General features: G+C 38.3%; 1 protein-coding gene across 1 annotated transcript in view; it reads left to right on the forward strand.

The window, feature by feature from the left end:
* The window catches only part of HTATSF1 (HIV-1 Tat specific factor 1), a 91,431-nt gene extending 75,057 nt beyond the window's left edge, over nt 1–16,374 (forward strand). Inside the window, exons 2-10 of the mRNA XM_040265280.1 lie at nt 4–184; nt 1,804–1,984; nt 2,660–2,707; nt 3,185–3,339; nt 5,264–5,427; nt 6,597–6,696; nt 12,564–12,653; nt 13,426–13,563; nt 14,093–16,374. Of these exons, the coding sequence (XP_040121214.1) occupies nt 4–184; nt 1,804–1,984; nt 2,660–2,707; nt 3,185–3,339; nt 5,264–5,427; nt 6,597–6,696; nt 12,564–12,653; nt 13,426–13,563; nt 14,093–15,355 (2,320 nt within the window). The 3' untranslated portion in view covers nt 15,356–16,374. The remainder of the gene's footprint in view (nt 1–3; nt 185–1,803; nt 1,985–2,659; nt 2,708–3,184; nt 3,340–5,263; nt 5,428–6,596; nt 6,697–12,563; nt 12,654–13,425; nt 13,564–14,092) is intronic.
* Nucleotides 16,375–23,172: the final 6,798 nt, after the last annotated feature.

The raw sequence follows: 23,172 nt of genomic DNA on the forward strand, positions 1-23,172 counted from the left end.
GAGCGGCAACAACTTGGATGCGAACGACGAGTTTGATGAGCAGTTGCGAATGCAAGAATTGTACGGAGACACCAAGGACGACGACACCGAAAAAGATCCCGGTGGAGAAACCGATTCTTTCGGGCAGCAGCCTACTGACACCCCGTACGAGTGGGACCTAGACAAGAAGGCTTGGTTCCCCAAGGTAAGAGTCGCCCGGGCGCCGCTGCACAGCGGGCCCACCTGGCCAGCCTCGCGGGGCGCTCCTTTCACGTTTTCTTTGCTGAGGTCCTGGGTTAGAGCCCCTCTGGCTAGTGACGTTTCTTTTTGTTGTGTCTGTGGCAGAACCGACGTGTAAAGGAACGGAAATCTTTAGGAAGATGTCTTCAATGTAATTTAATTAAGTCCTTTTTATGCCTTCATTAATTTTATCTTTGAAGGTTGCAGTTGGTTTATGTCAGTGACTGCTTTTTATTGCAAAGAGAAAAACATCAAGAGCAAATTCAATCGATGTTAATCTCAGGTAGTCTCAATCTTACTTATCCTAGGAATTCAGATGGTTAACTGATGTGCTAGGTGCAAAATCCAACTTCTTGAGTTGAAATAAATTGATAAATTGGTGAATTTTTACTGATTAAACGTTGCATCTTTTTTTTTCTTTCCTACTAAAGTTGGTCCTAGACACGTATATTTGAACCATATCACTACAGGAATATGACAGGAGGAGCACAGAATTTGGATGGAAAGGATCTGTGCGTATTTATTTAGAGTACCTGTAAATTTTTAAGCATTCAGTTTCAGCTTGGAAGTAAAATGACTGATGTTAAACTTGGTTCTGTAAACTTTTTGGTCAGGGTACCCTGCTAATCAAAGTCTTGTGGTACAGGTGGAAAAAAAGGATACTTATCGCACACTAATAGATTTGCAAGCCAGTGATGCAAACCGTATCTGCATTGTGTAATTTGAGTGTTATTTTTTTAATTATTTATTTAAAATGTTTTCTTTCCCATTTATTATTTGTGTGTATGTTCCAATCCCTCTGAATTGTTAAACTTAACATTTCACTTGGGTACTGGTGGTGCCAGCGAGAATGCAGATTTGGTTTCATCAGCCTTCTGAGTACTTCAACAGTCATCTGATAGTATAGTAATTTTTGGCTCTATCTTTTTATGTTATGGAACCCATATCACTTCAAACTTCCAAGTTTAAAATTTTCCTCATTCCTATGTGTGCCTCACATTGACTGGTATAAAGATATAACTACATTTGTTTCATTGTGCAATTGTTTTTTTCTCTTAAGAGCCAGGAGGATGGATGTGAGTTGGATTTGTTCTTGATTTGTTTTGACATTAAATGATAATGTTATTTGAGTACATATACTTATGTTTATCTGTATAGTAAAAGAAAATTTGATTCTGTTGTTAGATTATTAGTTGACTGTTGGTTTTTATTCTGTTTATTGTTATCTGGTACTTCCTTTGCTATATATATATTTGTAGTCTTAGTCAAGTAGACTACAGAGATAGTAATTTACAAATGAAACAACTAGGAAAGGTGCCAACATCACTTAAAATGCCTTTAATAGTATCTCAGACTTTTGTGTTGATAATCCAAGTACCCATGTCTTAATTTTTTTATTCTCTTTTGCGCAGTTTTCTATGTAGGTGACTATTCTTCATATATGCTTTAATTACTGTTATCCACAGAAACACTCAAATGTGACATTGTCTAACTGAATATACTGTTATTTAATACAGTGTAAACTTTCCACAGTAGGAAATCATTTTTTAATTTGTGTGTGTGTGCACTAAACTTCTTATTTAGATCACTGAAGATTTCATTGCTACATATCAGGCCAATTATGGCTTTTCTAACGATGGTGCATCGAGTTCTACTGCAAGTGTCCAAGATGTCAGTGCTAGGACTGCAGAAGAACCTCCGCAAAGACAACCCCCTGAACCCAGTGATCTGAAAAAGAAGGGAGAAAAGAGAAAGGCTGAATCAGGCAAGTAGATTTAGCTTGCAAAACATGAGTATAAAAGTTAAAAATACGAGTATGTGTATATGTATTTACTTTTTGGAGAATTAGAACTTTGACAGAATCATAAGATGGGTATTTTTAATTATTATTATTATTTGGGTTCATGTATTGGCTCTCCCACTAACCTGTAGGCATCAAGCGGATTGTTTCAATTCAGTTCAGTTCTCAGTTTCTTCCTTTGCAAAACAGAATTCTTATTAGGAGATTATTTAAAGTTCTGTTTATATGATTGGTTTAGGGTTGTTTTTTTTTTTTTTTGGTACTTCCAATTAAGTTAAGTCAATTTTGCTTCAGCTTGGCCAGATCTGACACAGTATATTGGAGTCAGAAGCAACCTATGCCAAGGCTTAAAGTCAGAGCAAGGGTAAGGTTTTTTTTTAAGGTAGTATCAGATTCATAAAGAACCGAGGTAAGCTAGCCATCTTTTTTCAGACAGGGCTCTGAAGTGAATTACTTGTCCAAAGATCCAAATACTTTGAAAACTAGCCAGCGATTTGATTTAGTCTGTCTTATTCTAAGGGTAAGAAAAAGTTTCTGGAAGTTTTGAGAAACTGCCACACTGTCAGGATTTCATAATGGGACTCTTACCTTTTCTTGCATGTGTTTTTACTTGATTTTTTACTCGATTTTTATTTTTAGGATGGTTTCATGTTGAAGAAGGCAGAAATACAAATGTTTATGTATCTGGTATGTATACCTTTTAACCACATTTAGAATAGAAAATATTTGATTTTGAGGTTTTCCACAAAGTTATTTTTAGATTTCCATATCTCTGAATTCTATTTTTTAACCATTGTGTCATTTATTTGCTCAGCCATTTACATTAGTGAGGAATATGTTGTTTTTTTTATAAAACTAAGAAAAAGTACATGTATATAACTTGGCATGCCATCCTTTCTGATGGCTTTAGGTAACTCAGCAGTTTGCCCCTTCAGAGTCATTGATAAAAGGCCTCATCAAAGCATGATTTTAATGTATATTTGAATACATTAAAACATGAAATTTCTTCAAGTCTATAGATGTGAGATTTTTATACTTTTAGAAAACCAAAATTTTGGTGCACTTATCAGTCATCCAAGTTACAGATTTTGAATTAGTAGAAACTTAAGTAACCCTCACCTTTGTTATAGATGCCTTTATAATTTTTTTTCCTTAACATCACAGGTTTGCCTCCAGACATTACAGTGGATGAATTTATACAGCTCATGTCAAAGTTTGGCATTATTATGAGAGATCCTCAAACAGAAGAATTTAAGGTCAAGCTTTACAAAGATAATCAAGGAAATCTTAAAGGAGATGGACTTTGCTGTTATTTGAAGGTTAGTTATATGGTCATGGAAGTTTCTTCTATCTCCATTTTCAGCTCAGGAACCAGGGCTATAATTTTGTATAGTTGATAACCAAGGGTGAAGGCTATTCAAAACAGGATGGGAAGAAAACTATTGTTTCTGATTGTGCCTGTGTGTATCACACTGATAAAGTTATTTACTTGCTCTTGTAAAAAACTATGTTGTAAAGTTACTCACTTGCTCTTGTAAGAAACTATGTTACCAAGTCAAGGTATTATGTAAGTCATAGGATAGAGGTGCTTCTTTTGTCTTAAAAGAATTCTTGCTGCAAAGATCTCTTTATGAGTATATGAATGTAATCAACGCAGAACACATTCAAAAAGCCACAAAGAAAAGAAAGTGTAACATTTTATTCCCCCATTGGAATGAGTTAGACCAGGGTTTGGCAAACTTCCGCCCCCTGCCTGTCTTTGTGAATGAAGTTTTATTGTAACATTCCCACATTGTTTCATTTATGCATTTGTCTGTACCTCCTTTTACGTTGCAGCAGCAAAGTTGAGTAGCTATGACACAGACCACATGGCCCACATAGCCTAAAATATTTACTTACCAGCTCTTTACAAAAGAAGTTTTCTGACCCCTGAATTAAACCATAAAGGAAGTGCTTAGTGCTAAGTGCTTAGGCTTAGTGCTTTGAAATATATTTTGAATGAGAGAGAAGAGAGAATGGTATTAACAGACATTTGCAGAACTTTATGTATTCATGGTACCATAAATTGCACAGGGGAAAGCTCAGTGTCAAGGCAGCCATTATTTTTGGAACACCTATCACGTTAGGAGCATGTGTTACTATGCATTATTGCGGGGTACAAAAGAAATGGGCACAATGATGGCATATTACATATGTCATGGAACCTGAAAATAATTACAAAGTGAAATCAAAGTGTTAAAACAACAGTATCAATGTCACGAGTGTGTTGTGAGTATACAGCATTTCAGTGAAATCAGAGGGGGCTAAGACTAAGCTGACAGCTTTGGGAAAGATAGGTTTTTGACCTCATTCTTGAACATAATGGGGATCATATAAGACTATGACCATTATAGGAAGATATTTATGTAATTTTCAAATGTAAGGAGCTTGAACACTTAGTAAGTTCTTCAGGGTTTACTAAATATCTGTGAAGAGTCTCTTAGGGGGTTTCATTTTTATATGAAATTTATGACCCATAAAAGTATAAGATTACCAAACCAGTGAATTGAGTTCCAGAATAACATAGTTAATTGTTCCAGGATCCATATTTGATTGTGTGGCTGAATTCAGTTGTCCTTTTGAGTTTTCCTTAGATCTTTGAATCAGTGCAGAGCTGACAACTGCCCCCTTTGTATAGGACCCAGAATCCACACATGTGTGTAATGTTCAAGTTGTCAGATAATCATCTTCCTAGTATATCACAGACCTACATTTTAATTGATGAACAAAAAAAATTAAAGGCTGACCAAACTATTCCCAGTTTCTTGAGTCATCTAGTCTTTTAAGTAGGAAACTTTTAGAATTTTAAAACTGGAGTGCACCTTAGAAATCACGCAAGTCCATTTGCCTCATTATACAGATGAGAAATCGAGACTCCAAAAGGCAAAACTGCTATTCCAGTAATGGTATAACTTTAATTTTGTCAAGAACTCTGCAAAGAAGGCATTTTCATTCCCATTTTATAGATGAAGAAATTGGGGCTCAGGGAGCTTGAATAACTTGCCTAGCTTCATATAACCAGTTGGGGACCGTTGTGACTTAAATACAAGTTTCCTGATAGGCATTCTGGAGTTCTTTATTCCCATGTAGGTAGTTACATTTAAATTTTTATTTTATGTATAGTCAAATCATTCATCTAAAACACTCTAAAGTTTCATTTCAGTGTGTAACTTACTGATTGTAACTTATTTTCACTTTACAAAGAGAGAATCTGTGGATCTGGCATTAAAACTTTTGGATGAAGATGAAATTAGAGGCTACAAATTACATGTGGAGGTGGCAAAATTTCAGTTGAAGGGAGAATATGACGCCTCAAAGAAGAAGAAGAAGTGCAAAGACTACAAGAAAAAGCTGTCTATGCAACAAAAGTTGGTGGTATTTTTTTTCTGTTTTGAAAGATTTTGTATACATATTCTAGAGTATGTTTTTGGTAATAACTGCATAGTTTTGTTCCATCAAATGTGCCTACAGATTATTTTTAAAGAATTTCATTTACTATACACCTGAAAATAACACATTATAAATCAACTATATGCCAATATAAAACAAAAATTTTTTAAACTTTTATTAGATTCTCAGAAACCTTCAGTAATCTGTATAACAGGATGTTTGGTAGTGATGGTGTTTTTCATTTTCTGGGGTGTTCATTTTTAATACAATAGGAACTTAAATAAACTAAAGCCATCTCTACAGAAAATGTTGAATATCAAATTAAATAAGACGGTTTAGGTTTATATACAAGAGCCATTAGTTCATTTTTAATGTGGATGGAATCAGCGTACCAGGAGCTAAATTTTTACATTCATACTAGTTAGTAGGAGTTAGAAATTATAAGCTTTATCATTTTTCATGTACTATGTGTTTATATATAATATATATGTCATCAAGTTTCTATTAATTTATTTAATGTTTTTTGAAATATGCTGTTTTTAAGAAATGAGCCAAAATGATGAGCACTTAGATCAGGGTGAATTCTAATAAAGCTTCTAGCAGTATACTTAAACTAATGGTAAAATGGTTATAAAAGCATTTAGTTGTGATGCCAATAGTTTTTATAGGAATAAAGTAGATACCTAAGTACTGTATAGACAAACCAGTAAGATTTAAGATTGTAACAGAGTAGTTTTACTTATTTCAATGCAGTTGTTTGTTCTTTATAATTATAAAATACCTAGAAACTAATACAATTTGAACATTTCCTTGGCCTCGAAGTGTCTCTTCCTAGATAGTCATAGATACTAAATAATTACCAATTTTCCAGGAGTCTCATTGGAATGTTTGTAACCAGACAGCAGTTCTGAAAAATATACTTACTCTGGGCATTTCAGATACTGGGTCCATCTTTCACCTGCCGATTGTCTTTATTTCAGAAAGCTGTGCAGTAACTGTGACTAAAATACACATTGTTGTTTTGAAATCAAATAATTATCATTATTAAGCATTAAGTAAAGGATTATATTTATAGCTTGTTTTTTTTCTCTCTTCAATAAGTCTGAAATGAAATTCACAACTTCTTGTTCCTACTTTGTCACACTAGGCAGTTGGATTGGAGACCTGAGAGACGAGCTGGCCCATCCCGAATGCGCCATGAGCGAGTTGTCATCATCAAAAACATGTTTCATCCAATGGATTTTGAGGTAGGAAGAAGTATTCTTACGGTTAGAAACACAGATATTCTCTCTTTCAAGAGAACCCAAAGCTTGCCTCACCGCATCTTTCTCATGTCACATCCTGCATGTTCATGAGTTGTCATGGTTGGAAAATGGAACCAAGAATCAATTGAAGGTTTCAGATTTTCCCAGGTTTAGCCCAGTGTTCTTTTAGTCATATCCCAAGTAAACCAGGCTAATACCCATACTGTGGCCCCAAATGGCAGCTGCTATATAAAAATACAGTCTTGAAAAGATTTCTGTGAGTCATTGTGGATGTTAAGTACAGTTCAACAATACAGGCTTACTTTGGCGGGGAGGACCAGTTTCACAATTGGAAATGAAAACCTCACTTTAGTGCTAAAAGTTTGATCCTTAAATAACCTTAGGTTAGTGAAATACTGCTGCTGCTGCTGCTAAGTCGCTTCAGTTGTGTCCGACTCTGTGCGACCCCATAGACGGCAGCCCACAGGCTCCTCTATCTCTGGGATTCTCCAGGCAAGAATACTGGAGTGGGTTGCCATTTCCTTCCCCAATGCATGCATGCATGCTAAGTTGCTTTAATCGTGTTTGACTCTGTGCCACCCCACAGACAGCAGCCCAACAGGCTCCTGTGTCCACGGAATTCTCCAGGCAAGAGTACTGGAGTGGGTTGCCATTTCCTTCTCCAAGTGAAATACAGTCCCTGACATTTGAGTAGTGGAGGTTGTTTTTCAGAATCTAATTTTTACAAAACCCTTTAGTGGCTATTAGGAGGACTTTGTAATACTTGATGTCCATGGACAATTCTAGGAACAGCAAATAAAAGTGAATAAAGGAAGAAGAGCTACTAGAGAGGATTAAGGAATATTAGTTGCCATCAGGGTACCTTGTGTTACATTCTGCGTCTTGTTCTTATCTGTGTGTTTTGGCCTAGACTCATGGGATCATTCATGGAAGAACAATTCTTTATTCTCTGCCTGGATTCTGAAATTAATGATAACAAGTTACACATAAGAAAACAATGTTCGTAATGTAAAATTCCAGACAGTTTGCATATGTTCTTGTTCCTATCAAAGCCCACTCTTGTTCCTTTTGTGCACTGAAACAGAGTCAGAGTGGCAATATCATTTTACGCCCCTTTGAGAGAGCTCCAAAATGCTCTGTGAAACTCCATCTCTGCAAATAGTGAGGTGATAAGATTTACTGTGCATCTATGAAGCCTGTATCTTTTGAGGTCATCGAGAAGATACATGTGGTCTATTAGTACTGTGTGGTGTCTCTTCTGTCTGGAATCCTGAAGAATCTTGAAATACGACAGAGCCAGTTAGACTTGCAGTGATAATGAACTATGTTGTTGTTGTTATTTTTTAATGCACATAAGGACTTTCCTGGCTGCCCAGTGGTTAGGACTCTGAGCTTCCACTGCTGGGGGCCCCAAGTTCAGTCCCTGGTCAGGAAACTAGGATCCCTCAAGCTGGAAGGTTGGCAAAAAAACCCCCACACACGTTCACATGCACACTAAATGCTTTTTGAAATGCTGTCCCTCCCAGCTGGGGCTTTGAAAGGCATGTATAGATGGATCATGGTATCTAGTCTACTTGGTACAATTCCAGAATTCCTGTGATTCATCTACATTTTATTTCTTTGGCAGATAGTTGTTTTTTTAGTTAGGTGACCTATTAATTTCTGTGACTGGAGACCTCTAGATTCACAACATTCTATACTCCTAACACTTGAACATGAACGTAAATGTATATTTAATTTATTAAGTATCCAGGCTCTCTGTAAGTTGAAGTCTGTTGAGTAATTAACCTGTTTCTGCCTCCTGCCTTGCTCACTGAGACACTTAAGTCTAGCTATCACCCTGGGCAGACTTAAGTTTTCCTAGCTTAACAAATAATCTTTCCTCCCAAAAGCCACATTTATTCTTCCTTGACTCCTACAAATTCCCTCCAGTGGATGTTTTAAAGGATAGAAATTTTATGCTTGTCAGTTCTTGATTGTTTAAAAAAGAAAGTCTTTATTGGTTTAGTATAAACTGTGGAATTATAGAGCCTTTATATTAGCCAGTTTTATTTTATTCATAGCATTTATTATCTGAAGTTTTTGGATCTTATCTGTTAGAATATGAGCTCAGTGAGAGTCAGGGCTCTGTCTTCCTGGTTTGCTGTTATATTCCCAGTGCATAGGACACAGAAGGCCCTCAATATTTATCTGAAGAAGTGAAAGAATGAATGAAACCCCTTTTACTCACAAGGCAGAGTGTTTTCATTCACTCAATGAATAGAATATTTTCTCTTTAGCATCTTTGCAAATGAAGGAAAGTTTTCAGACAGCTGTGCCACAGCGGCTGGGGAGGGCAGTGATGGGCTTCAGAGTTCTTGGGCAGAGAAACCCTTGGTGCTGTCCTTGTTTGCCCATCTACCTGGGCTCGTGTGGTCTGCCCAGCTTGGTGAGAGCCTGTCAGCAGTTTTTGTTTTTTTGCTCAGTGTTTCGTCAGGTTGACTGTAAAAGTGTATCAGTATAGGTCTGTCCACTGTAGTAGATTGTCCAGTATGGTAGACTATAGCCACGTGTAATTATTTCAATTTATTTATTTTCTTATTATTATTTTTCCTTTTTAGCCATACCATGTGGCTTGTGGGATCTTAGATCTCTGACCAGGGGTTGAACCTTTTAAAAAAAAAAAAAAAATTGAAGTTTTTGTGGCAACCCTGTGTGGAGCAAGCCTGTTAGCACCATCTTTCTAGTAGCATTTTCTCACTCTTTTTCTCTCTGTCACATTTTGGTAATTGTCACAGTAGTTCATATTTGTTCTTTATTACTATATTTGTTATGGTGATTTGTGTTATAGTCTTTGTTATAGTAATCTTTGTTACTGTGATGACTTGCTGGAGGTTCAGATGATGGTTAGCATTTTTTAGCAGTATTTTTAAAATTAAGGCATATCTTTTTTAGATATGATGCTTTTGTACACTTAATAGACTACAGTATAGTGTAACATAACTGGAAAACCAAAAAAGTTCATGTGACTTGCCTTATTGCAATATTTGCTTTATTGTGCTGGTCTGGAACCAAACCTGCAGTATCTCCAAGGTATGCCTGTATGTCTTTATTCCAAACAGTTGATTAGTGCTAGAAGCAAAATACCTAGAAATACTTTTTGGTATCAGGGTGAACAGTGAAGGCTAGTATTTTAAATGTAACTTTAGGGGGTTTTCAATGTTTAATTCAAAGCCTTATTAAAAAAAAATCATGCCTGGCAAATCTGAATACTAAAAGATGGAAAACCGAAACTCAGATGCAGAGGTGGGTTTCTCATTGTGTATACCAGGGCTGTTCAATAGAAGTCTAATCTGAGCCACATGTGTAACTTAAATTTTTCTAGCAGCCACAGTATAAATACAACATGAAACAGGGGAAGTAAATTTTAATAATGAATTTTATTTAACCCAATATATCCAAGTATTACAATTTTAGCATATACCATAAAAATGTTAATAAGCTATGTTTCATTATTTTTCCCCCCCTTTGGTACTAAATTTTCAAAATCTAGTATTTACTTCACACCTGCAGCCCACATCAATTTGGACAGGCCACGTTTCAAGGGCTCAGTAGCTACATGGGGTTATTGGCTACTGTCTTGAATAGGTTAAGATTGGAAAGGAATGAGAAATATGGTTTATTCCTGGGAAAACAAAGCACCACTCTGGAAAAAAATTATGAGTGTCGCATGCGGAAGGTTTCGGCTTAACAGTCTGAGTTTAGTCTCAGGTCTGTTGCTTGCAAAGAGCTGTCTTTGGAAAATTTTCATGCTTAGCCAAGTTAAAGATACTTAACCAGGGGAAGGGGTTATTATCTTTAAGTCTCATGATACTATAGCAGTAAAGACATATTTGTTTTTCGAGCTGGTAAAAATGAAAACGGAAGTCTTTGGCTGAAATTTGATGTTCTTTTAGGAAGGGCACTGAGGCTTTGATAAAGAAATAAAGACAGGGACTTCGCTGGCGCTTCAGTGGTTGACAGTCGCCTTCCAATGCAAGGGACACTGGTTCAGTCCCTGGTTGGGGAACTGAAATCCCACATGCCACCAGGCAACTAAGCCTGCATGCTGCAACTAAGACCTGACACGGCCAAAAATAAAAATAAAAAACTTTTTAAAAAAGAAATAAAGACAGTAATGCACCCCTCCCTTCCACAGTAGAACTGTGGAATCATGCTTAAATTCGTCAAATATTTTGAAACAGTTTTTGTTTTTAATATAATTCTGATTTCCTTTGGTAAAGAAAATAGTTATTAGGAACAGTTTATCAAACTGAAAAAGTTTTTATCGACTGTTCATTGTGTGAAAAAACTGTGCTGTGTTCTATGAGGTATTTGAAATTCAGTCAAGGGAGATTCCTGTTTGCAGAAAGTACCCAATCTGATAGGAGCTACCTGCCACACACACATCCCTAGAAGCCACCCCATGGCTTTACCAAATGAGTATAGAGTTTATGTTCCATTCCCCATTCCTCTCAGGTTTGAGAATCTTATATAAAACAAATTGGCATATTCTCCAAAGTTAGATTTTATAAGTGGGAGAAATCCAGAGTCCTGCCAGCTATAGTTTTAGAAGCCTCAGATTTATAGGATTTTTACAGTTTTAATTTTAAATTTGATTTCAGTAACTGCCTACCAGTTGTTTATTTTTGCCTTTTGACAAACTTTAGGAAGGAGAAGCCACTTGTCATTTTTTGCTGTTCTCTTTAGTTGGTGAGGATTCAGATGTTTCCTAAAAAGTGTTTAGGTCTGCTTCAATAGAAATTAGTAGATAGGATACCCTTGTATATGTTTTTATGTAGTTGAAATTCAAGTTGATAATATAACTTTTTATGAGCCTTTTTCATGCTTTGGAGCTTGAAGAAAATTTAATTCCCACAAGAAATCTTAAATCCTTTTGTTGTTGGGGGAGGGGGTCTGAAGACCACTAGAAGCAGCAGTGTTTGAGTATTCTTAATAGACTCATAGTTGCAATAAAGCAGTAGTTAAGTGCGTGTTTTTATTGTGTGGTTAACAGCAGCTCCTTATTTGTGGGTTTCTGTTGCAGTGTGGTAGGAGGCAAGATGAACAGGAATCCTTATAGGGGAGGTTTACCCTATGAGTTAAAATAAAATCTCAGAAGCACAAAGAATAATTGTAGGACACTCAGTCAGTGAAGGGCTTCCGTCATCGCTCAATTGGTAAAGAATCTGCTTGCAATGCAGGAGATCCCAGTCCAATCCCTGGGTTGGGAAGATCCTCTGGAGAAGGGAAAGGCTACCCTCTCCAGTATTCTGGCCTGGAGATTCCCATGGACTGTATAGTCCATGAGGGTGCAAAGAGTCGGACACGACTGAGCAACTTTCACTTCACTTCAGTCAATGAAAAGGATATATGTCTCCTCCTTGCAACATTTTGGTAAAAGGAATCTATGCAAAGCACAAAGCAAAGGTTTTTCATCTTCACAGTCATTGTGATGCCGATGCAGAACATAAGAATTATTAGTCTCTGACTTAATATGTGCCACAGGACTTCACCTGCTACAGCTGCTATTATTTGGGATTTTCACTGAAATGTTTCTTCCCTCTCCTTTACCACTGGATGTTCCCATTGCTGCCTACCATACTTGTCCATTCCCCTATCTTAAAGCCAGGCAGACTAGTAGTAGGAGCAGCAGATGTGATAGTCTAACTTCTTTAGACTTTGACTTTTTTTTTAATTTTGTAGACTGCAGGCAAACATAGCTAATAACCTTAAGCAAAACTTTTGTTTGTTGGTTTGTCAAAGCAATAAATTTCATTCTCAGGATTTATAAAGGGGAAAACCCCTTTTAATTGAGTGTGTTTTTGTAGGATGATCCACTGGTGTTGAATGAAATCAGAGAAGACCTTCGAGTAGAGTGTTCAAAGTTTGGACAAATTAGGAAGCTCCTTCTCTTTGATGTAAGTTCGTGGCTTGAACAAATGATTCCTAAAGCAGTTTTTCTCCATTTTAGTAAGTTATTACCAAATGTCAGTATGCCTCCAAGTTTTTTATATTAAAGTTTTTATGTAGTAGGTCTGCTCTCTAGTGGTGGTGGTCTGTTAGCAGTATTAGATAGCATAATTAGATGAACATGGATTACAAGCCAAGACTTTGATAGACTTGCTTATGCCTTGGTTATTTTCCTTTATCATCACTCTTGAGTGAGTGTATGGCCAGGTGAAAGTATAAAAGAGTCAACATTTATTGATTGCAAACTACAATTACTTTACATGTTATCTCATTTAATCCTCCTAATCCTCTGAGATAGGTACATGCTATTTTACCTATTTTTATTTATTTACCCATTTTACAGATGAGAGAGTTTAGAGATTGAGCACCCTGCCCAAGGTCATTTAGCTGGTAAATGGCAGAGCCAGGATTTAATCCCAAGGCCATTCAGCTTCAGAGTCCACATTCTTAACAACCATGCTGTTCTGCTTCTCCTTTGACACTGTTATGAGCAGGAACATTTCCAAGTATATCATGCTTGGCTTTTGCTAGACAAAGTTAGGCTAAAGAAGTAGCTAGCTGCTTGTCACTGGTTGGAGTAAATGGAAAGAAAGATTTCATACATAAAATCTTTAGCTTAAGTGATCAGAAAAAATACCACTGCCCTACTTTGCCACATGTGTATATTTCTCTTTCAGTTTTCTCATTCATTCCTTCTTTTATCTTCCTTGTTTTTTTTAGAGACACCCCGATGGTGTGGCCTCTGTGTCCTTTAAGGATCCAGAGGAAGCTGATTATTGTATTCAAACCCTCAATGGAAGGTGGTTTGGTGGGCGTCAAATCACTGCCCAAGCGTGGGATGGAACTACGGATTATCAGGTGAGTTCTGCAACTGTCAAGGGCACATGAATTGTTTCATTCCAACAGATACTGATCTAGCAGTTTTTCATGTAAGTTTTCAGTTATGTGTAATCTGTTTAATGTAACAATACTTTTAAATAATCCTTTACATTGAGAGTATGGAAAGAAAAATGTTTCATTCTTTCAGTTTATAAGTCTGAAGTGTTGAGCTTGCTCAGAACAGCAATAGGGAAAGAACGCATTAAGCTAAAGTGTTTCTCTTCTTTCTTGTCTTATAAAGTACAGACAGTTCAATGATTAACTTTTTAATTGATGAGACATTTCTGCAGTGCTGTGGCATTGGGCATTTATTTAAATGATCTTAAGGTCAGCGCTGGTAAATTAAGGTGTAAAGTTTGGAAAGTGAAGATAGGGAATTGCTTTCATTTCCCAGAAGTGATACTTTATAAAATCAGCGTACTGTGAGCAATATTAGAAATGTTCCAAGGCATTGTTAACTTCTTTTGGCCTAAAACATCTCTTAACAGCAGTTTCCATGTGTATACAGGTGGAGGAGACCACAAGAGAAAGGGAGGAAAGGCTGAGAGGATGGGAGGCTTTCCTCAACGCTCCTGAGGCCAACAGAGGCCTACAGCGTTCAAATTCCATCCGTGCTCCAGAAAGGGCAGGGCCTTCTAGAGTTAGGCATTTTTCTGAGCACCCTGGCACATCTCAAACAAATGTTCAAGCAGCTGCAACTGAAATGGCATTTGAAGAACCTATAGATGAAAAGAAGTTTGAAAAAATGGAAGATGGGGGAGAAGTTGAAGAAGCTGCTTCTGAAAAAGATGCTAAAGAAAGTGGCCCTGAAAAAGAAGCTGAAGGTCCCCAAGAAGAATCTGAAGAGAGCTGCCTTGAAAGAGAGTCTAAGGAAGGCTGTTCCAAAAGAGAGCGTGAAGAAGACTTCCCCGAGAGAGAGTCTGGAGAAGGCAGCCCTGAGAAAGAACGTGAAGAGGGTAATCCTAACAAAGAGTCAAAAGAGACTGTCCCTGAAAGAGAATCCAAAAAGAAGAAACTCAAAACAGATCCTGACAAGAACAGCCGCGAGAAGGAGTCTGAAGAAGAAGGCCCCGGCAAGGAGTCTGAGGGGGAGGCCAGCCCCCAAAAGGTGGCTTCTGAAGATGACGACTCAGAACAAGAGTCTGAAGACTGCTCAGAAAAGCAGTTTGACGATGGCTCTGAAAAAGAGTTAGAAGAAAATGGCCTTGAGAAAGGTTTTGAGGAAGATGCCTCTGACAAGGAATTTAATGAAAACATTCCGGAAAAAGAGTTAGACGAAAATGAGTCTGAAAAATCAGAATTCGAAGATGACAGCTCTGAAAAAGTGTTTGATGAAGAAGGCTCTGAGAAAGAGTTAGACGAAGAGTCAGATGCAAAGGAAGAAGAGGAAGATGCATATGAAAAGGTATTTGATGATGAGTCAGATGAGAAAGAGGACGAAGAAGATGCAGAAGAAAAGGAGCTTGAAGATGCTGATGAAAAAGACGAAGAAGATGATGCAGATGGAAAGGTATTTGAAGATTCGGACGGAAAAGAAGATGAGGAAGATGGAGATGTAAAGGAAGATGAAGACATAGATGAAAAGGTGTTTGAAGATGATGATTCCAATGAGAAGTTGTTTGATGACGACTCCAGTGACAAATTGTTCGAAGATTCTGATGAGAGAGGGACTGTGGGTGGCTTAGGGAATGTTAAGGAGGAAGGGCCCTTGTCCACAGGCAGCAGCTTTGTTCTCAGTAGTGATGATGATGATGATGATGACACTATTTAATCCCTTAAACTTGCTTTTTAGGGAGATTCCATCTCCATTTTGCCTCTGCTGCAGGGTAATTACTCGTAGTGTTACATGAACGTGTGCATAGAGGTAGGATGCCATCTGATTAATGCAGTGAAGTGTTCATGGTTACCTGTACCTAATGATTTTACATATGTGTTCATTGGCTGTTCAGTTCAAACCCCATAGCGTAATGCAAGTTAACTTGCTCCTCGTCCTTTGTCAGATTTCTTAAGTGCATGCAAAATAATATTTTTTAAAGTATTCTGATTGAAGTTTGTGACATTCAGAAATAAAGAAAGTTGTTGATATGCAGAAACAGAAAATTGTACTTGAGTTAAATTGCATTTTTAATTCTTGCTCTTGCTTTATTCGTACTAACGTTTGGTTTTTTTTTAAGGACTTGAAAAATCCCTGTAGGTGTCTCCTTGCTTCCACTTTATGATGTTACCACTGATATCCCCATTTCCCCTCTCTAAACCAGAACATGTTACTAAAACTTATGAAGTAAAGAACTCTTCGGAGTTTTTTGCTCCCCAGTCCTCACAAGTTACTTTTTTCTACCCTCTTCCCATGAAAATTCACTCTTAAATGTGCAAAGGTGAACTTCCCAAAGTCCACAGCTTCCATTATTGAAAATATAGAGGAGGTTAGAATTCCACCATTTACTATTTGGACACCTCTAGAAGGTGATTCAAGTTACAGGAACTTTCCCCAGAAAAATCTGTGCATACACTACACAACCTTCTGTATCCAGTTTGGGGCAGTTCGTGTGGATCTCCTGGAGTTTAAGAACTATTGTCACACATACTTCAGATTTTTGTTTTTGATTTTGTTCTAGAATCGTGGTACCTAGTACTATGGAAATTGTGTAGTTCCAATAAAAAAAAAATGTGGCTCTTTTCTTGATTGCGCTTTCCAAATTCAGTATTGATGAATTGACTTCTGATGTTGCACTTAAAAAGTTATTCTCATAAATTAGAATTAAAATAAACTGCATTGGTGCATTTTCATTATACCGTCTGTCAGTGTAATCATTACCCTCTTCAGACAGAAAAGACTTGTACTTCAAGCCAACTTTCTGAGAATTTTTTAGTTCATGTCTGGGATCTGTTAAAAATCTTCAGGCTTTTCACCAGGGACAAATCAGTGAAAGAGGTGAAGAAAGTTAAACAGAAAAATTGCACACCAAAATAGTGTTCCTTTTAAAGATAAGGCAGAAGAATTTAAACACTTTATTTATTGTGTTTTACTACAGTTTATGGGTTTCCCTTGTGGCTCAGCTGGTAAAAAGTCTGCCTGCAATGCGGGAGACCTGGGTTCAATCCCTGGGTTGGGAAGATCCCCTGGAGAAGGGAAAGGCTACCCACTCCAGTATTCTGGCCTGGAGAATTCCATGGATTGTACAATCCAGGGGTCACAAAGAGTCTAATAAGACTGAGTGATTTCACTTTCACTTCGCAGTTTATAGTAATTTGTTGGAGAATTGTTTTTCTAAACAAAAAAAGGAAAGAATGCTTTATTTTCTGTACACAATGGAACACGTAACTACAATATACATTAGCTCTAAGACTGTTAGAAGGAGGCCATTTTCGTTGTAACTTCTTTCCCCTGCTCATTAATTTGGTTTATACCAAATACTCATACTCTTTTCACATAAACATCCTGGAAGCAAAATTCACCAACAGCTGTAAAATGGTAAATAATTTATGAGGTGATACTGGTGAGCAGACATTAAGAGTCATGAAGCACCCACCTGTTTTCCAAGTAATCGGGTTTTATTGGTCCTGAAAACAGAATTTATTGTTAAGCAGCAGTACATCCTGTTATCAAAAGAAAATTAAAATGTAAGGGTGAGTGGTAAGCACAGCAGTGCTCAACAATTCCCTGACAATTTCTAAGGAGTAGTGCTTCTTAAAACTATAAGTATCATAATGTATTCCACTCTGAGTGCACGAACCAAAAGTTGCTTCAGGAATGCCTTTGAAAGGCTTGAACACCATGCCCTCTGAGTCTTCAACTACTTTATATAGGAATAAACTTGAAAATCCATGTTAGAAGGTTAGAATATTACTGATCTCACAAAACTATCTTTTAAATAAACAAGATGGCGGAGGGCGGGATGAATTGGGAGGGTAACACTGCCATATATCCACTGCTGTGTGTAAAGTAGATAGCTGGTGGAAAGCTGCTATATTGCACAGGGAACTGAGCTCAGTGTTCTGTGATGACCTAGAGAGGTGGGCTGGGGGTGGGGGGTGAGGGAGGTTTAAAAGAGAAAATATATATATACATATAACATTCACTTTGTTGTACAGCTGAAACTAACACAATATTGTAAAACAATTACACTCCAATAAAATAAGCTTTGGTTTTCAGGAGATTCTTAAGAAATTACAGATGAGGGTAATAAAAATTTGTATATCATTTTAATGCTTTTTACTAGGGGCCATATTAACATACAAATAATTTAGACTATTGTTTTGGTATATTTACACTCACTGTAGCATCTATTTCATTTGATTCAGTCCATTAATAAGTATAGATTGGGCCACTGTATATCTATTAATATACTAGATGAAGTGGGACAGAAGGGGCAGTGAGAATACAGGCAGCATTAGGCATAAACCCTCCTCAATAGGCAGCTGTAATCTATGTTTAGATAAGACAGTAAAAAAAAATGTAACAGGGCTTCCCTGGTGGCCCAGTGGTTAAGACTCAGCTACAAATGCAGAGGTCACGGGTTTGATCCCTAGTTGAGGGGACTAAGATGCCACATGCCCTGCAGTGTGGAGGAGAAAAGCAAATGTGGCAGTGATCCATCAGTACCATTTCTAGAGCCTTGCACAGTTGTTTAGTCACTTAAGTCACGTCTGACTCTTGCTCCTCTGTCCATGGGATTTTCCAGGCAAGAATAGCAGAGTGAGTTGTCATTTCCTTCTCCAGGGGATCTTCTGACCCAGGGATCAAACCCACATCTCCTGCATTGGCAGGCGGATTCTTTTACTGCTGAGACACTAGCCTTGCCCTTAATAAGGGCTCAAATAAATATTTGTTGAATGAGTGAATTTATTCTACGGATACACTTGCACACTCTCATTCATTCATTTGAAGAGGTGTGTTGGCTTTTCCACTACCTCATCATCATTCTTGGTGATTTTCAATATCAAAATAAATTATCCTGTTCTCCCCCTGCTCCTTCCACCTCAGCAGCCCAACTCTCCAAATTCCACATCTAGGAATCATCTTTGATTTGTTTCTCCATCTCCCATGTCCAAGCCATGTTGGCTCTAACTCCAAATATACCCAACATTTGAACACTTCATCCCATGTCTACTTCCACCACATTTACTGCCCACAGTGCCCTGATGGGTCTCTATTAAAATGCTCCATTCACACTTAGAATAAAGTTCAAACTGCTTACTGTGGCCTGCTCACAAAGCTCTGAGTGATCTTGCCCTCTCCAGACTCGTTCACACTGCCGTCACCTTGGGTTCTTATTCCTATCCCAGGACCTCTGCACATGCCTCAGCCTGGGATGCTCTCTCTCCGGGCAATTTGGATCTCATCCTTCAGGCTGCCTAAGTATTGTTGTTCAGTCCCTCAGTCATGTCTGACTCTTTGTGACCCTGTGGACGGCAGCACACCAGGCTTCCCTGCCCTTCACTGTCTCCTGGAGTTTGTTCAAACTCATGTCCATTGGGTTAATGATGCCATCCAACCATCTCGTCCTCTGTTGCCTCCTTTTCCTTTTGCCATTGATCTTTCCCAGCATCAGGGTCTTTCCCAGTGAGTTTGCCCTTCACCTGCTTAGAAATCCTGACCCTCTGTAACCCACCTTCTTTTCTCCCTTGATACTATTGTTGTTGAACCCCTTTCATAGCAACAGATTATTTTGTTTACTTGCCTTCCCTATCCCCCTCCTCCCATCTGCCACCCCCGCCAGACCCAGCTGCCTGCACGCTCAGTAACAGCCACAGCTTTCTCCCACATAATAGACAATCAAATATTTTTTCAGGGCTGGGAATCATAATCAAGAATTTGTGTTCTGTGAGAATCTCCACATTTTTAGAAAAATGTGAAGAACTTCAAGTAGGGCAACAGTTATCTGTAACGTAACACCAATGAGATAAGATTTTGTAAACACAAGGTTCATGGTTAGAGTTAATCTCTATTGGGGAACATGAAAATTTTCATTATTACAGTTTTATCACATTGTTTTTCTTCATCTTCATACAAAACTGGATTTGAATTATAGCAAAAGGCCTTGCTAAGGTTAAGCATTCTGACAGTTAATCACTAGGAACTCTCACTAGGGAGCTTATGGACTCCTCATTTCTGGAAATCTTACTGGGTAGAAAGTATCTTTTGCAAATGAACAGTGGAATATTTCCATTGTAAAATCCCTTTCATCTCATTCTCTGACTTCCTGACATTCTTCTTCCCTGACGTTTTATTCTCTACCAGCTCTGCAGACAGCTGGAAACTTTACCAAAATGTTGTTCTTTACAAATTAGGTCTCTTCCAATCTGACTACGCACATCATCACCAACCAGTAGAAGTAGCTCCATCTTTAATGAAAATGAAGAAACAAGAGCCAGATTCAAATATAAAGACCAGTATCACTGCAAGAGAGTAGGGGTTTGGGCAAGTTGCTGGGAATACTCTATTTCATTTCCATATATACCAATATCTCTGTTACAAACTCACTGCCTTAATACCAAGATATTGAGCTTCATTTCCAGTTCCACTTCAATGTTGAAATCACCCAGAATGATGACAGAGACAATATTGAAGTCAAGGAACGTCTTCAAATGAATGAGTAGGAGAATTCAAGTATATCCATAGAATACAAGAACAGGTCTGTAAATCTTAGAACTTTTTATGTCTGAGTCCTAAGTAATCAGGAGTTTGCTTATACAGCTTTCAGAAGTACTAGTTAATCTGTTCATTCAGTGGATAGAGACTATGGCCCAAACATTGTTTTAGGTCTGAGAATACAGAAGTGAACAAGGGGAGTCTGGAGGGTAGATAGACAATGCATATATTTTAAAAGATAAATTCAGATGGTAGATACTGGGAGCAAGTAAAACCAAGATGATGTGCTAGAGTTGATTTGGTAGGGAGAAAATTCTTTAGTGTGGTAAAGAGAGAAGGTCACTGGAAAGATGACATCTAAGCCAGTACCTGAATGATAAGAAAGAACCTGCCAGATGAAGAGTTGGAGAAGACAGTTCCAGGAAGAGGGAGTAACAAACAAAAAGACTCTAAAGCATGGTTTGAGAGCCAAGGAAAGGGAATGGGTTTTATTTGGAATATAATGGGAAGCCATTAGAGAGTTGATGTTTTCTTTTACTTTTTTTGGACTTGGTTTTGACTTAGGTATAGTGAATTTACAATACTGTGTTGGTTTCAGGTATAGAGCAAAGTGATTGGTTCTATATATATATGTATATTCTTTTCTCCTTTTCTATTATAGTTTATCACAAGATATTGAATATAGTTCCCTGTACTATGCAGTAGGTCCTTGGTTATCTATTTTATATACAATGTTGTACATCTGTTAATTCCATACTCCTAATTTATCTGGGGGGGGCGCACCCAGAGAGGTGATTTTTAAACAGAGTGTTGGTGTCACCTTATTTGTGTTTTAAAGGGATCTCTTCAGAGACCTCTACTCCTACGTAGAGAATGAACTAGAAGGAAGAGAGAAGAAAGGAGCCTATTTCAGTAGTCCGGGCAGAGAGAAGAAAGGAGCCTATTTCAGTAGTCCGGGCAAGCAAAGATGGTAGTTTGGACTGGGTTGTAGCTGTGGAAGAGGTGAGAAGTGATTGGATTAAGGACATGTTTTGGAGGTAGATCTAACATGGGGGATGAAGGTGGTAAGAAGTTTTGATTATGTAAATACAGATGTTTCTAGTAATGTTATAACAATGCCTCTTAAAAACTTCACATTCTGCAGAAAATGTGTGCTAAAAATAATAGGGCCAATACTTTGGCCACCAGATGGGAAGAGCTGACTCATTAGAAAAGACCCTGATGCTGGGAAAGATTGAAGGCAGGAGGAGAAGGGGACAATAGAGGATGAGATGGTTGAATGGTATCACCAACTCAATGAATTTGAGTTTGTGCAAACTCCAGGAGATGGTGAAGGACAGGGAGGTCCAGTGTGCTGCAGTCATGGGGTCACAGAATAGGATGTGACTGAGCGACTGAAAATCAACAATGGGAAATGTAACGTTAGGGCAAACTACTCAAAACCCAAGGAACATGGTAACCAGAACATTTAAAAAGCAATACCAATTCTAATGGGCTTCCCTGGTGGCTAAGATGGTAAAGAATCTGCCTACAGTGCGGGAGACCAGGGTTCGATCCCAGGGTCGGGAAGACACCCTGGAGAAGGGAATGGCAATCCATTCCAATTTCTTGCCTAGAGAATTCCATGGACAGAGGAGCCTGGTGGGCTACAGTCCATGGGATTGCAAAGAGTTGGACACGACTGAGTGACTAACACACAAAATTCCAGTTCTAGTAATAGTAGAGTTATACCTTGATGGCATTTATGCTCTGTAGCCCAGCCAGTTAAATCCTTCATAGTCTTAATCCCTGAGTCAGCTTCTTTCTCCAAGACATGAGTTCTTGAGGGCAGTCGCTTCTAATAAAAACCATCTTCAGGTTTCCAGGTGGCTCTAGTGGCAAAGAATCCGCCTGCAATGCAGGAGACAAAGGAGACACAGGTTCAATCCCTGGGTCGGGAAGATCCCCTGAAGAAGGAAATGGCAACCCACTCCAGTATTCTTGCCTGGAGAATCCCATGGATAGAAGAGCCTGGCGGGCTACAGTCCATGGGGCCAGAAAGAGTCAGACATAATTAAGCACACATACACACAGTGAAATTAAATAAAATGAATCAGAACATGGTCTTCTTTGCTGTGCATGGACTTTCTCTAGTTGCAATGAGTGGGGGCTACTCTCTGTTGCAGTGTGCAGGCTTCTCCTTGTAGTGGCTTCTCTTGTTGCAGAGCATGGGCTCTAGGTGCACAAGCCTCTGTAGTTGCAGCTCGTGGGCTCAATAGTTGTGGCACACAGGCTTAGTTGCTCCATGGCATGTAAGACCTTCCCAGACCAGGGTTTGAACCCATGTCTTCTGCATTGGCAGGCAGGTTTCTCTCCACTGTACCACCAGTGAAATCCAGGGCATAGCCTTTTTATTTGTAATTTTGCCATGAGAGACATGCCTTTGCAGCGTCTTCATCTGTACTCACTGCTTGGACAGATAGCTTGCCACAGGAAAGACCACAGCCTCTATGCAGAGCACTAAACCAGGCACACTAGTCCTCCTAGGAAGTCTCTCTGTAGATTTCCTGCTTTTTGCTTAGGGTCTTTGTACATTGCCCAGGCCTTTGTAATAGTGAGGATGTTTGCCACAGATCACTTTAAAATGTTAACGCACTAGAAAAACGGTGTGTTAACCAGCACAATTTCTGTGTTATCCCAATATCAGTCCCTTATTACTTATTAAGTAATTTCCAACACACAAAGACACACTGTCAGAAAGAGGCTATACAAAAGAAAGCTTTTGGAGCTTTTAAGCAAAGGAGTGATGTGATCAGATTTCTGCTTCAGAAAGATCCTGCTGACTGCCTAGAGGACAAACAATGCCCCTAGAGGCTATTGCACTGGTCCAGGTGAGAGGTGATGGTTCCGATTAGGAGAATAGCAGTAAAGATGGTGAGAAATGATTGCATTCATTCTGGATATAATTCTCTGGGAGAGGTGATAGCATTTGCTGATAGAGTGGGGATTGAGGGCAA

This window comes from Oryx dammah, unplaced genomic scaffold (genome assembly GCF_014754425.2).
Source record: "Oryx dammah isolate SB20612 unplaced genomic scaffold, SCBI_Odam_1.1 HiC_scaffold_23, whole genome shotgun sequence".
NCBI lineage: Eukaryota > Metazoa > Chordata > Mammalia > Artiodactyla > Bovidae > Oryx > Oryx dammah.